General features: G+C 47.7%; 1 protein-coding gene across 1 annotated transcript in view; it reads right to left on the bottom strand.

Moving 5' to 3' along the window:
- Positions 1 to 15,969, bottom strand: part of ATP6V0A2 (ATPase H+ transporting V0 subunit a2) — a 43,846-nt gene that overhangs the window by 20,640 nt on the left and 7,237 nt on the right. Inside the window, 7 exon segments of the mRNA XM_049619501.1 lie at positions 1,485 to 1,697; positions 2,381 to 2,474; positions 4,230 to 4,312; positions 10,481 to 10,607; positions 11,384 to 11,472; positions 12,418 to 12,555; positions 14,533 to 14,630. Of these exon segments, the coding sequence (XP_049475458.1) occupies positions 1,485 to 1,697; positions 2,381 to 2,474; positions 4,230 to 4,312; positions 10,481 to 10,607; positions 11,384 to 11,472; positions 12,418 to 12,555; positions 14,533 to 14,630 (842 nt within the window).

Here is a 15,969-nt window from a genome sequence, read left to right as displayed (position 1 = left end):
ACGCTTGCTTAAATGTTTGGTAGAATTCCCCTGGAAAGCCATCTGGTCCTGGACTCATTTTTTGGCAGATTTTTGATTACTGATTTCATTTCTTTACTGGTTATGGGTCTGTTCAAATTTTCTATTTCTTCCTGTTTCAGTTTTGGTAGTGTATATGTTTCTAGGAATTTGTCCGTTTCTTCCAGATTACCCATTTTATTGGCATATAATTGCTCATAATATTCTCTTATTATTGTTTTTATTTCTGTTGTGTTGGTTGTGATTTCTCCTCTTTCATTCTTGATTTTATTTATTTGGGTCCTTTCCTTTTTCTTTTTGATCAAACTGGCTAGTGGTCTATCAATTTTGTTAATTCTTTCAAAGAACCAGCTTCTGGTTTCATTGATGTATTCTACTGTTTTTTTGGTTTCAACAGCATTAATTTCTGCTCTAATCTTTATTATTTCCTGTCTTCTGCTGGTTTGGGGTTTTATTTGCTGTTCTTTTTCCAGCTCCTTAAGGCATAAGGTTAGGTTGTGTATCTGAGATCTTTCTTCCTTCTTTAGGAAGGCCTGGATTGCTATATACTTTCCTCTTATGACCGCCTTTGCTGCGTCCCAGAGGTTTTGGGTTGTGGTAATTTTTTTTTTAATGTTCATTTGTTTTCAAGAGAGAGACAGAGCACAAGCAGAGGAGAGGCAGAGAGGGAGACACAGAATCCGAAGCAGGCTCCAGGCTCTGAGCTGTCAGCACAGAGCCCGATGCGGGGCTTGAACTCACAGACTATGAGGTCCTGACCTGAGCCGAAGACGGACGCTTAACCGACCGAGCCACCCAGGAGCCCCTGATAAAAAACTTTTAACCTCATTCAAAGTAAGAGAAACGCAGTAGCTGATACCATCCATCAAAACTGACCCAGCAATTCCATATCTGGGCCTCTCCTCCGACAGACCTGTGTGTGTGAACCGCCACGGCCAAGTGGCAGTTGCCACGGTGGTACTGGTCACATCAGGCACCACACCGCCTAAATGAGCAGGCAGCCAGGTCGCCAGGCCACGGCACATCCATAGAGCAAAGTATTAAATAGTATAAAAAGTAGGGAAGTTCTATTAAGTGAAAAGAACAGAATGAATAACCAGCAACCTTCCGTGAAAGCAGGAAGATATCCATTCGTACGTGCTTACCCTTCAGTTAAGAAACCCAAAGACCCAGCAGAAAACAGCCCTTGTCTCTGAAGTGACAGGGTAGGAGGAAGCCACTTCACTGCGTCTCTTCTGTTATATGTATGTTTTACTTCTCTAACCACACGACCAGAAGAGCCGATGAAAGCTGCGCGCGCCCGCGCACGCCCTCGGATGACGCGCTCTCCGGGGCATCGGTCCAGGACAGGAGTCAGCACAGCCCTCTCCCCGCTCCCAGACACTCCCACGCTCCTTGGCGTCTCCCGGGTTCTCAGGCGTCCCCAGAGCAGCCCCAGTCCCTCCGTCTGGTCCCGGCCGCCTTACCGACCCCTCCTCGAGCGCCCGGCGCAGCTCGTGCAGATCGGCCTCAGGACACCAGACTTCGGCGATGAGGCACTTGTTGGTCACGTCGAAGCTGCACATGTTCAGCATGTGGTAAATGGCTTTCATCTTCTTCACCTGGATGACGTGGCTGTAGACGGATTCGGCGGCTTTACACAGCACTTGCCTTAAATAATCCTCGGTTTTGTGGAGCACCTGCGTGGGAACAAACACAGGCTTTCCCAGCTTTTGTCCCCGGCACCGGCCCCTCCTGGGCTCATTCCGTGTCTTCCCGGCCGCCAGGACCGCCAGGCGGCACGCGGAAAGCAGCCCAGCCGATCGGATGCTCTCTCGGGAGCTGCCCCTCCAGGACACAGCCCCCAGGGCACAGGAGGTGGCTGGGTGTTACCATCTGGGTGCCGGCACGGCGGCCTGGCTGGGCCCACGGAGCTCCCATCCTTCCCATTCATTCCCAGTCTCGGCTCAGTGCCCGGTCAGCCCCGAGGGCCACCAACTCCACCCTGTCACATTCGGGCCTGAAACCCCCTTTTGCTTAGGTGGGTGGGAGTCCACTTCTTGCCGCCCGGAGCCCTCGTTGATACAAGGAGGAACGGTCATTGAAGTAGTGAAGGCAAAAAAACGACAGCCACCACTTTAAACGGGTGGCCCGTCTCCTGCGATGACCAGAGGATCTTCTCTAAAGTCCCACCATCACCACCTAGATTTCTCACAGGCGGCTAAAATAAAACTTCCACCAAGAGGAGCGAGGTGAGTCACTTTCCAATCTCCCAAGAACATCTCGATTTGTCCACAACCAAACGTTTCCACATTGAAAAACAAGGCAAATGGACTTGTAAATGTTTTACACACCTCAGGTAAGGAGGCAACAGTTTACTCACAGTGTAGAGATCCTGAATCCGGGTATTGAGCCCCTCCTGAATCTCCTTCCGCTCCTCAGCTGTGTTCGGGTAGGGGTAAACGTGGCAGTGGTAACTACAAGACAGAATGCAACAGTCTCACGCCCGTCGGGACCAGGAGAGGCGACGGCAAACACTAGAACCGAATTCAGTGCACCACGTGGACACATCTCCCCCCAAAAGGGAACAGAAGCAGCCTTCTGGGAGAAAAAGGTCAGACACAGGCACCTGCCTGCGCCGGGGCCTTGTACACGGAGACACTCGACAAATGTCTACGGGCTTCAACACATTTAGCACACTCTCTCTTGGTTCCGTGTTCCCTCCCTGCCCCCGATCGTTCCCGGAGCTTGCTCCCCATTCCAACTTTCTGAAATCCACCCCAGTCCTTGGGCTGGGAATTCACTAAACAGGTTTGAACACACAACGGTCATTACTTTTAAAAGAAAGAGAAAATAAAGGGAGGGGGAGAAAAAAAAAAAAAGCTCCGGTGTCCTAGCAACTGCTTTGGACACGTGGTGGGTGCAGGGAGCCCCTCCCTCGCCTCCCAGGGCCCGCCTTCTTGGGGGGCTGCGTGGCACCCGAAACACACGAGGTGTGCCTCCCTACTGCACTCTGCCTTCTGCCTTGACACCTTCCTGCCACACTTAACATTGTAAGTTCTGACTATTAAAATTAAATACTCACTCTAGCCTTGTCCTAAGCAACACTGTGTGTGAAATCATGGGCTTGTGTGCTGGTGACGGTTTTTCTAATGTACACTGAATAAACATCTATGAAATTAACAACAGGTTCGTCCATGTAACACTTAAAATTACTTTCCGTATCACCGGTGACAGAGCATTCGACTCTGGGAAACACTTTATAAAGGAAATACCAAGCCCCAGCCTCACCCCCACGGGAAATAAGCCATCTAAAAACAAAGGGCATTCTTTTGACTTTTTTGTTTGGCTTTTCCTATTTTTCCACTGTTGAGGAGAACAAGTCACAGAGAGATTTCCGTTGTGACACTCCTTCGCGCATGGCGGTGGCCGACGCTGCACGGGAGTGTCTTGCCTGTGTGGCCTCAGTCCCGAAGCCCAGGGAGGGAGGAGAGTGCCGCTCCCTCTTACAGGGAGGGAGCCTGGACGTGGTGACTTACCCAGCCCGCCCTGGGCGTGGGCGGTGAAGCCACTCAGTCCTCACCACTCACCAGGCCTCCTCCCCCCACAGTGCAGAGAAACCTGTCAAACACCGAGCAAAAGAGGAACCGTACGCTCAGTGATGACACACGGGCCTCTGCGGAGCTCAAAGCCACAGGAAGGCACAAAATACCAAAACGTGACTCCTTCTCGGATTATTCTTAAGCCCTGATTCCCAAAGAGAAAATAAAATCTAAGAATGTTATTAAACATGATCTCTACTTCTCAATTATTTTAAGTGTAACACTGACAAGAGGTGACGAACTGAATGTTTAACAACATGGTATCACAGGGGCACTTGGGCGGCTCAGTCGGTTGAGCGTCTTGACTCCTGCCTTCGGCTCAGGTCATGGATCTCACGGTTTGTGAGATCAAGCCCCACGTCGGGCTCTGTGTGGACAGCACGGAGGCTGCTTGGGATTCTCTCTTCTCTCTCCACCCCTCCTCCTGCTCACGAGCACGTGCTCTCTCTCTCAAAATAAATAAATAAACTTACAAAAAGACCAACGTGGTATTACAGCAAAGACACGTAACAGAACGCAACAGGCTTTGCACTCACCGTGGCTCCCTTCAAACACGGAGGGGTTTTTAAGGAAAACTAGAGACTACCGAATACAAAGAAACACATCAAATGAAATGTTTCGTGTTCTTACCAATCACATATCTTCTTAACCTTGTGGCCAATCTGCTCTCCCCAAAAGGATATTAAAAACACATACCACTTTATGACTTCTCCCTAAAAGAATAAACCGGGATCATTGTTACTCCTGTGTCCAGGTCTCTGAAAATGCTGGCAGCAAAAACTCTGTTAAAAAGTGCATTGGTTCATTCCTGTAGCAGATGCAGCCATCCTGGCCTCTGCAGACTCCGTCACTACACTTCACCCAAACTGGCCACGCTGTATTCATGACCCTGAGAGCAGTACCGGCCATGGCTTTGGCCATTTATAGACACACCGCAGAGCAGCCCAAAGTTGGAGCCACTCGATGTGCGTACTCAGCCGAGGTCAAACAGGGCGGCTCTCTGCCTTGTTCCCTCTCATCCTGTACACAAGGGTCCTTCTCATGGTTTGCTTAGGATCATGTCTTTCAGATTTGCGCTCTTTGTTGCAGGTTTCACTATCTAAAATGGTCCTCAGGCAGAACGCTGACGTGCTAGCTAGCGTTCCTGAGCCCAAGAAGGCAGTGAAGACAGAGAAAATGCGTGGGTTAGATAAGGTTCCTTCAGGCGTAAGTCACAGTGCTGCTAGCAGAGTTCAGTGTTCAATGAATCGATAATACACACTGAATAGAGACACACATAAAACAAGGTTATTATCGGCTGGTGGACAAAATGTGACCAGAGGCTCACAGAAACCTAAGGCTGCATTTCTGCTAGGACGGTGGTTCAGTGTCATTCGTTCATGTGTTCGTGGAGACCCTACAGAGCTACCATAAATACTGAGAATTGACTATATTTACAAATATTCTAGACATAAAACTGAATAGGTTTTTGGCCTATTTCCCAGGCACTGTTCTAGGTGCTAGGAATATAGAACTGAACAAAAGAGACAAAAATCCCTGACCTGGGAGGGCTGGGGAGCTCGTAGTCAAGTTGGCAGCGAGGGACACAAAGAAAAACACAGCGTACCAAATGGCCGTAAGTGCCGTAAAGAAAACAGAGCTGGAAGAGGAGAAAGGGAGGGGAGGCTGGGGTGGTGATTTTAAATAGGGTGACCAGGGAAGGCCTCCCTGAGAAGAGCATTGGAGCTTAAAGGCGTAAAGAAGGGAGGGAGCCGTGCGGCCACTGAGGGAAGGACCTTCCCAGGCCCAGAAGAGCTCACAGAGAAGCAGGAGCAGGGAAGGCAAGAAGGCCACACACGGAAGGGGAGTGGACAGGTCAGACACGTGACGAGGCCACAAGAGGTGACACTGCAAGGCTCTGGGTGTTTTGCCAAGTGAGACAGGAAGCCACTGGAAGGTTTTAAGTAGAGGAGTGACGTGATCTTACAGGGATTGTTCTGGATGCTGGGAGGAGAGAGCACAGCAGGGCAGTGGCCGGGGCAGGAGCTCAGGACAGAGGCTCCTGCAGAATGGATGTACCTGAGGTGTGGAGCAGGGTGGAGGTGACGAGAAAGGCCAGAGTCTCTTCCTATTCAAAAGACACGGCCAATCACTCCGCTACATGATTAATCATGAGGTGTGAGGAAAAAGAGAAGAGTCAGGAAGACCCCCCCAAGGCTCTGGGCCTGAGCAGTCGGAAGGACTGAGTAGCCTCTTACCGAGATGGCATGCCTGGCAGGGCAGGTAGGAGAGGAAAGATCGGGAGGTCCAGTTTTAGACACCCGGTGGAAATGTCTTTCAGATTTTTAAAAGAGACACAGAGTAGCCAGCTATACAGAAAAGTCTCTTTTTGAGAAGAGAGGTCCAAGTTCTAGATATACATTTGGGAGGAAGTATTTAAAGCTGTGAAATTATACAGGATCCCTAGGGGCAGAGAGAGGAGAGAAGCAGTCTAAGAATCGAGCCCTGGGCCACAGGAGGCGGGGGAACAGGTTGGGGAGCCTCAGAGAAGCCCAGGCAGGTGGGTCCCAAGGCAAGGACAAAGGGTGGCCAGGGGGTTGCAGGAGATGGTTGATGTGGTTAGGAGACCGGTTACACTGAATAAATAAGTAAACTGAGCGATTCATGAAATACGTTGAGGATAAGGGGAGGCAGATTTCTCACTTGTCAGAAAAGAGCTGGAAAAAGGTTAAGTCTAGAAAGAACTGATCAGAATTTTAAGTTATAGTCGGGACACATAGCTTTATAAAATGTAAGCACAGGGAGCCACAGAGGTGGTTACAGCTGTGCGCGTGGACATGTGCGGGTGTGCGTGCGTGTGCGTGTGTGCACACACACATGCTACCGCTGGAAGGGCCCAGAAACGACGACACTCCCGTACGCGGTGAGCACTCGAGCACCCAGACCTTTGTAAACATCGTCCACTAAAAGGAACCAGGGGTCCTTGGAGAAATGGCTGGGTCCAGGCCAGGCACCGAAAGCCCAAGATGAAGCTGGAATGCGTTGTGCTGCCAGAAAGGAAGGGAATGCTCAGTGAACGCTAACGACAGGCCAAACGACACAGGAACATGTGTGAAGGGACCTTCTGTAGCTGAATCAGGGACAATTTGGGCATCCAAATAAACACTGAGTGTGACAGATTACAAGTCATTAAATACAATGGGAAGCCATGAGTCCTTGGATGCGAGAGGGGAGAAGCGTACCTTCCGTGGAATCGCTAATAAGTACAGAAGGAAAGATGGAAATCGAGAACCCACATGGTTACCACGTGGCAGCCATGACGGAGGTGGCAGATTCGAGGGCCGTCAATGGACGCTACAGGTGGTGGGCAGGCTGGTGATCGGGACACTAGCACCACTTGGAACACCTCCCGCCAAGCTACTCATCAATCACAAAAGGCAACACGATGCCATGAAAGCAGAGGAACCCGGCAGACGGCCACGTGACCAGGTCGACGTTACGGGCCCGCACCTGACGAGATGCGCTGAGATGGCCAGAGCGTCACTTCCAAGGTGTCCCTGCCAAGAACATATGGCCCGAGTCTGGTGGTGACGAAACATCAAGTGGCCCAGAGGGATGGGGTCAGCCTGTTCCAGACGCGACTACAGACCCAGGGGAGGTGCTGGATCAGGAAGGAAGAAAGACAATCTGCTGGGAGGTGGGCATGGCAAGTTCGGAGTGTTCAAAAGAGCCGCACCCGTGCTCTTTCCCTCTTTCGGAGGGGCCCCCCGTGGTTGTGGAAGAGTGTCCTTGCTTGGGAGTACCCGCACTGGAGTGACTCAGGGGTGACAGAGTCTATGGCTTCCTTGTAGAAAGTGTGCAAAGAGCCTAGTGAAAACGGGAAGAGACAGAGAGAGCACACGGGTGACAGAGCAAATGTGGGAACCTGTTAACGACAGGGAAATGTGGGTGAGGGGATATGACAAGTCTCTGTTCTCTCCTGGCAACTTTTCTGTAAACCGAAATTATTTCAAAATAAGTAATTAAAGAAACGAAACAGGGGGAAGAAAGAAACGGCATTTATAGTACACCTGACCTCGAAGATTCCATAACAACTTTAACAATAGTACCATGTCAACCACCTCGGGCGTAAGAAGGCACAGGGACAGTTCACAACATGAAATACAAATCATAAAACCCAGTGAAATCGCCGGAGTCCAGCATCGCATCTAGAAACCAGACCGACAAGGGGGAAATGGCCAGAAATAAGCTCTGGGGTCGGTAATGACACTGAGGGATCAGAACACACAAATCCTAGAACCGGAGAAGAAGTTGCCAAATCGAACACCCAGAACAAGCACAAAAAGAATAACACACTGAAATGTCAGCAGTGGCTCTTTCTGAACAGGACCACAGGGGATAGATTTTCTCCTTCACGTTTTCGGTACTGTTCCCAATTTTCTACAACCAGCATGCATCTCTTGTGTGATTGTACAGAAGTTGTTGTATTTTCGAGATCTACATCTCTCTAATCCACTTCTCTTTCTTCACAGGTACTTAATGCCCTTTCCCATAGCTGGTAAAAGCCTGCCATAAAAGAGCTTAGAAATATATAGAAAACAATTTTAATGTGAATGAAAGTTCTGCATGAGAATGACTGATAGGTCCTCTTAATAAAGAAAGAGCTCAATGGCGCCTGGGTGGCTCAGTCAGTTGAGCCTCTGACTCTTGATTTTGGCTCAGGTCATGATCTCGTGGTTGTGGGGTCAAGCCCATCATCAGGCTCCCAGGTGAGCTGAGCACCGAGCCCGATTAAGATTCATCTGCATTCTTCCTCTCTCAATCTCTCTCTCTTTCTTCTGCCCCTCTCCCTCTCTCTCTTTAAAAAAAAAATAAGAATAAAATAAAGGAAAAGAAAAAGCTCAAAAGAATAGGTAATGCCACTGCACAATGGTTTCTATCTTCAGTTTTACGTACAGAGGTCATAAAGGTCACAGTTGAAGGACAAAGAAACAGATGCTAGTGGCAGTTACGGGAGCCACAAAAGAGTAGAAAAGATCACAGGTGGACGGTTAATGAACAACTTGACTGATTAGATTTTCACGCATTAGGTTAAACATGCGTGGTTTTTTCAGGCTAAAGTTTATGAAAATCCATTTCACAGCCAAATTCCTCTTTATGTGTCACAACTACTACGGGACATACAGTAATCTTGCAGCCAAAATTCCTGAGGCAAATTTAGAAAAAAAAAAAACCCACAAACCCTTTCCTCAAAATTAAGAAGCTAAAGTTCCTCTTCTACCTGTAATAGATCAGTTCATCCTCATTTAGAGCAACATAGTTATTTTTATTGTAAAATCTAAAAAAAAAAAATCATAGAGATTTTAAAAAGTGCTGATGGCTCTTTCTCTCTCCTGCCCCTCCACTTCCCTTCCTGAATAATTCAGTCCTAAAGCCTTAAGTGCACGTGCAGGGATGGACCCAGAAGGAGGGGAAGACCAAAAATGGCCTGGGCAAAGCCAGAGCTGAAGCAAGGTGGGCAGAGCATCTACGTAGGGGAGCGGCCCAGGCAGGGTGAGGAGGGCACCCACACCAGGGGCCCACCTGGCATGGGGAACTCAGGGCTCCGCACAGGGGGATGTGGGGGGTGGCAAAAATGAGACACTGACGGGAAGGTCGGTTACAGGCGAGAGGACTGAAAATAAGTAAAAATACTACAACAACAGGAGCCGAGTTTCTCACCATCAAAGGAAAACGTTACAAAAACAGAAATGGAGGAACTGAGACTGAACTCTGTGGTGTTGGATTGGAATTGGATGCGAACTCACAGTTTTCAGTATGTACGCACAGGCCCAGAAATAAAGGTGTGTGTGTGTGTGTGTGTGTGTGTGTGTGTGTGTGTGTGTCCTAGGGCTGTCCAGTGACAGACTGGGGAACACAACTCCTCAATTAACAACGGGCATATCCAGAGACTACACCTTGGCTTCTAAATACCGTTCTCCACTAAAGAGTACCAGGCTCGTAGAGAAATGGCCGATTCCACGGCTGTGTGAGGGGATTACAAAATGAATCCGGACAGCTTGTTGTGCTCAAAAGCACAAGCGCTCCAAAAATGATGGCAGCACGGAAAAAAGGACATAACAGCCAGCCTGAATGGGCCCCGAGTGGCCAAATCTAGAGAATTTTAATATCAAAATAAGTAATTACAGTAAGAGTATAATTCATTGAATCAAATGGGAAACAAAGAACTGAAAATCTGGTAAGGAATGGGATAGGTACAGAGTTTCAAAGCGCTTCCCCTAAAACACTTATTAATTATAAGGAAAAGGAGTGACTTCACAGTGAAGTCGAGGAGTCACCACCTCGGCCAAGTGATCAGAGCGACGTTACCAGCAATGGGACAAACTAAATCGTGCGCCCACGAGGATGCAGGGAGGAGAACACAGCATCACTCCTGCAGAAGACGCATGACCTGAATCTAATCCTGGGAAAACAGCAGACAAACCCAAATGCAGAGACATTCTACAAAACAACAACAACTGATCTATGATCATTTTCAAATGTCAAGGTCGTGAAAGTCAAGAAAAGACTGAGAAACTGTCCCAGAATGAAGGAGACCAAAGAGACGTGACAATTAGATCCAAACTGTGATTCAAAACTAGACTGTCTGCTATAAAAGGGACTGTGGTACGACGGGGGAAACCTCAATGGGGTCTGAGGCTCGGACAGTAGCAACGTGTCTACGGTAATTTCCCGGCTGCCATCGAGGAGAAAGTCCTAGACTTTAGAGCTACACCTGAAGGTACTCGAGGATGATAAGCCATCAGGTGAACACCCCACTCTCAAGCGGCTCCCTGTGCACTGCGCCCCCAACTCTGCTGCCAGTCTGTCATGGTTAAAAGGTGATCGGGACATCGACTCACAGTTTCAGGGTCCTCGAGGGGCTCATCCAGTTCTGCATAGGTCACGATGGTATACCCTTTGCAGACCCTCCACAGCATTTTCTCAAATGCTTCAACTTTCCCTTGGTTAATTAGGCCAGATACAAACCTATGAGACAATAAAAGCAACCTGTAGTCAATTGAAAAGCAACTGAATCCTCAAATTGCATTAAAAGGAGAAATGAAGACTTTCATTTCTGGAAAAATGGTGAAAAGGGTATCTGGAAAGCCCTCCAAATGCAAAATATCGAAAATGCTGGGTCAAAAATTTTTGAAACATCCTTTAAAATGTATAGCCGGGGTGCCTGGGTGGCTCAGTTGGTTAAGTGTCCAACTCTTGATTTTGGCTCGGGTCCTAACTCACGGTTCTTGAGTTCGAGCCTCTCGCCGGGCTCTGTGCTGACAGCTCAGACCCTGGAGCCTGCTTCGGATTCTGTGTTCCATCTCTCTCTGCCCTCCCCCCCCACTCACGCTCTGTGTGTGTGTCTCTCTCTCTTTCTCTCAAAAATAAATAAATGTTTTAAAAAAATTAAAAAATCAATTAATTAATTAACCAACTCAGTTTAGCCCCTATGTTTCCACCAAACAAAACAGGACTTGATGCGTCACTGACCTATTATTGTAGGCTTATTGATATAACACTGAATGGCATAAACGTTCCTTCTTTCCAGCTCATTATACTGAAAGAAGAAATCCCCATGGTATTTAGCTAAAAAGTCAATACAGCTGAATAATCCAACTCAGCAAATACAGGAGTACAGTGTTTTCTTAAACAGACATGCACTTTCTTTCACTCCATCACAGGCCTTCAAATGGTAGCTCTCATCCCTCCACTGACGACAAGGACAGCGATGCTCGGCCCCCCCCCCGGTGGTTGTCACCTACCCCAGTTTTGCTCCCAGCCTCTGCATACAGCTGTAGTCCAACAAGGAATCATTCTCTAAGGGAGGGAATTCTTCATAAGTAGGTTCAAACTACAAAGAAATATGAAACCAAGTGTGTCTTATTAAAAGTGACACTTTAGGGGCGCCTGGGTGACTCAGTCGGTTAAGCGGCTGACTTCAGCTCAAGTCATGATCTCACGGTCCGTGAGTTCGAGCCCCGCATCGGGCTCTGTGCTGACAGCTCAGAGCCTGGAGCCTGTTTCAGATTCTGTGTCTCCCTCTCTCTGACCCTCCCCCGTTCATGCTCTGTCTCTCTCTGTCTAAAAAAAAAAAAAATTTTAAAAAAAAAAAAAAAAAAAGTGACACTTTATTTCCCAAGTCATGTTTCCAAACAAGTTTATAGGGCATCCTAACTGGGTGCCAGATCTGGATGCCGACACCCCAAGACAAATTAGACGTGGAACACAGCTCTGGTAAATAAAAACGATCATTGCCCCGTCGCTTTTTTTATAAGCTACTTGAAGTCGTTCACTAGAGATATAGTTACAATTTATGCCGCCGCCTCGCTTGGAGACAGAGTGCTCAGTCAGATGTCACCACGCCAAACGAAACAGCCCTGACAGAACAGACTCCCCTCCCTACTCAGCTGAGGACAGACTATTATGTAGACTGTTTCTACTCTTACAAAGACTTTTTTGTTAATTCTTTTACTCTTAGTAATTTGGTGAAGAAAAAGAAAAAAAATACCTAAATGTTAGAGCTCAAACGCTACTTTCCCATTTTTTCCCTCATGAACATAAAAAGATTTTTTTCAACTGAAAACTAAAGATTTTACAAATAGGAAGTATCGTTATCGCTAAATCAACCAACGCGGGGAAAAGCTTAACACCTTTTTTTTTCATGTCGTATAATCCGACTGAAAAATAAAGCTAAGATCAAAATGAACCTGTTTGATAACGAATAGCCGAAAGAGAAACCTTACGGGAACGAGAGTTTTGCAAAAGAAATGCACTTCCTCACGTGTGTGGTCAGTACCTCCACGTTTCGTTTAACGAAGGTTTTTGTCACTCTGAGCATGTGAGTGTACTCAATCAGTTCAAGCAGGTTCTTCCTCAGTTTCTCCTTGTTCTTGGTGACTTCCCTCAGCTCAACCTCGAGCTTCTGCAGCTGCTCCTAAAACAAAAGGGCAGTTACTTAAGAGGACAGGTCCGTTCCAAGCGTAGTTTCGTCATTTTTTCACACACTTGCTAGAGCCAGGACAGGGCTTAACAAGCCAGAATCCGATAGTCGGACAGGGATACGGAAGCATGCGGAGATTTTAAAGGCCCGTCGTTTACGGTTTCGTACTGATTCAGGGAACTCCTAAGAAGCTGACACCACGCACGATGGAGGTGTCGCAGGTGATGACTCACGGTACCCTGGGCTGGCCTGGCCTGATCTCAGCCCCCACCACTGTGTGGATTTTCCTTCATCTGCTTACCCACTGTCGCACATCAGACAGTCTCCTTTCAAGTCTACGTTTCCGTTTATTTGCAACACAGAAAAAAACTGAGGTCACCTTTTCGGAGCATAAATATTCCCAGCCTCTAGTTACGAGGCTGCATGTATAGAGGGGCGCCTGGGTGGCTGAGTCGGTTAAGCGGCCGACTTCAGCTCGGGTCATGATCTTGCAGTTCATGAGTTCGAGCCCCGTGTCGGGCTCTGTGCTGACAGCTCAGAGCCTGGAGCCTGCTTCGGATTCTGGGTCTCCCTCTCTCTCTGCCCCTGCCCCGCTCATACTCTCCTCTCTTTCTCTCAAAAATAAACAGAAAAAAAAAAAAAAAAAAAAATTAAAAGTTAAAAAAAAAAGAGTCTACATGTATAAGTTGCACTTATATGATTAATTGGGCTGAAGGATGCCCTGAGATCGAATCTTCTTTCATAATCAATTACACCGCAGGCATCTTTCTTTAACAATACTTAAGTATTCAAACAACAGAGGCAGAGATCTGTAGAACAAACCCCTGACTCACTGAAAACTTGTATGCAAACAAATCCCTTGACATACTACCTCCATTACTTGTGCTCTGCCTTTTACGAAAACTATAAATACTCAGTAATCGCCGAAATTGTCATTATGTCACAAACAACCCATCAAACAGGCCAAACCAGATGACCGCTTTCAACTCATCTGATTGTACAATTCTCTCTCAAGTCCACTCATATAACAAATGTTAAATGACTTCCTCCCAGATAAACAGAGCGGCCAGCCATGGAATGGTCCTGGCTACACAACACTGATTGTTTCAGAAGAGCTCTAAGGGGCTCTAGTCTAGTTCCCAGTGCGATGAACTATCAGATGATCGACACAAACCTCAGGGGATAAGTCACAGGGGCGCTGACTAACAAGACAAGCCAGGGTTCTCGGGGGGAACGCTGTAACCCTGAGACACTGAACTCAGGGACAAGGAATTGTTTGCTGCTGACCTGGAATGACCTATCACCTTCATACTAGCTTCTGAGCATCAGAGGGGAGGTCCGTGAGTCTGGCAGAAGGCAAAGGGTCCAGGACTGAAGATTCCCTTACTCACGCCAGGAGAGGCACGCTAAAGCCCGGATAAGCCCGGAACGTACTTTCAGAAACATTACCTGACTAAGCACCCCATTTCACAACCCAATTTTCATTAGCTTCAGCTCAACACCACCTGGAAAGGGAGCGTGCATCTTACATTTTACAAGAAAACTAAATTACACTTAAAATTTGGAGGGCTGGGCACTTGGGTGGCTCAGTTGCTAAGCATCTAACTTCGGTTCGGGTCATGATCTCATAGCTCGTGAATTCGAGTCCTACATCAGGTGAGCTCGAATCCCGTTTCAGTTGAGTTCAAGCCCCACTTCTCTCTCTCTCTCTCTCTATCTCTCTCTCTTTCTCTCTCTCCTTCTACCCCTCCTGGAATTCTTTCTCTGCCCCTCGCTCACTTGTGCCCCTCCTCTCTCTCAAAACAAAAAACAAAAAAAACAAAACTTGGAGGGCTAACCATAGCGTTGTTCTTTAGTTTTCATTCCACGGTTTTGAGAAGAAAACCCGACAAGCCCTGGACGATATAAACTCAGTAGACGAGCAGTGTCTGCGATCAGCGACCTAAAACAGCTTCTTCAGAAACACATTACCTGCATTTCTAGGACTTGTTTCAGAGGGGGTGCAGGAGGACTGGTCTCTCCCTCAGGCAGGGGAATGTCAGCTCTATTAATTTCCTGTACCAAATATGCTGTGGGAATAAAAGGTAAACAAATTAGACTCAAAAACCCGCTCCAAGACATTTCAGTCAGAACACTTTCCGTCCCAACCATTCCTGGGTCGCCTCAAAATTAATGTCTGAATGCACAGAAGTCTTGCTTACTCCAACTGACTTACAAAAAGCCTTTTACAACCTCGCTTCCAAACATCTACAAAATAATACCACCTACAGAGGTGAGCACGCAGTGACAAGATCGACGATAACCTGACAAACATTCCCTGAAATCCCCCAAGTCTCCTTTATGTCTGAGACCCTAGTTAAAGAACTCTGGAGTCGCAGCTGTTTCTGTACCTGCAGATGAGACACACTCAGAAGTGCAGGATAAGCCAGGGACAGACCTAGAATCGTGTCCCCCCCCCCCCCCCGCCACCCCCGGAGACAGCAGCGGGACTCCCTGGCAGGTGCCGTTAGGAGGAAGTAAGTATCCCCCAGGAGAAGCACAGCCTCTAGGGGCGCACGGAGCCCTGAGGGCACAGGGCAGAGAGCCAGGCTCTCCGGACAGCTCCGCGCTGGCCAGGCTGTTCGGACTCACAACAATCCGCGCTGCTTCCCTACTTACGTCGACAGCCAGATTCATAAAACTCGCAGTGAACCAGGCAAAATTAACCGAATTTCTTCAGTTTACATTTTCAATGCCATGAAGCATCCTTGTCCTTAGGATGCAAGTCACAACGCCTGGTAAACTCATAACCGGATAGAGTATCTTGGAGAAGGGTTACTAGCTATTTTATTGAGAGAAAGAAACAGAAAGGTGAGGATGTCTCCCTAACAGGATAACAAAGGAAGCACGGGGCTTAAGAGGTTTCCGGAAATGGGATACAAATCGTTTCACCAATTAAACCTAATTTACTTGGGACATCTGTTTTCCTTTTTGAAATCTATATGCTTTTTGAAACAGTTTAAGCTATAGGAAGTCCTACACGTGCCTGATGTGCTGTCACTGCCTTTAAAAACCTCATTCCTAATCCACGACCTGCCCAAGGACTCACTATATTGCAAAGAAAGGAATATGATGTCACTCTATCGCACACGATCCACACAAGGAACGAGGACTTCAAACAATATGCAAGGAATAGATTTCAGATCATTAAAAGTGTTTTGGCCTTAAAAATCTCCAATTAAATCATAAAATCCAGGGTGTCTGCATGGCTCACTCGGTTGAGTATCTGACTCCTGATTTCGGCTCAGGTCACGATCTGAGGGTTGTGGGATTAAGCCCCGTATTGGGCTCTGCACTGGGCGTGGAGCCTGCTTGGGATTCAATCTCTCCCTCTCTCTCTCTCTCTCTCTCTCTCTCTCTCTCTCTCTC

The sequence above is a fragment of the Panthera uncia genome, assembly GCF_023721935.1.
Source record: "Panthera uncia isolate 11264 chromosome D3 unlocalized genomic scaffold, Puncia_PCG_1.0 HiC_scaffold_8, whole genome shotgun sequence".
Classification (NCBI taxonomy): domain Eukaryota; kingdom Metazoa; phylum Chordata; class Mammalia; order Carnivora; family Felidae; genus Panthera; species Panthera uncia.
Note: the sequence above shows the minus strand (reverse complement) of the source record. Positions and strands in the feature narration are given on the sequence as shown.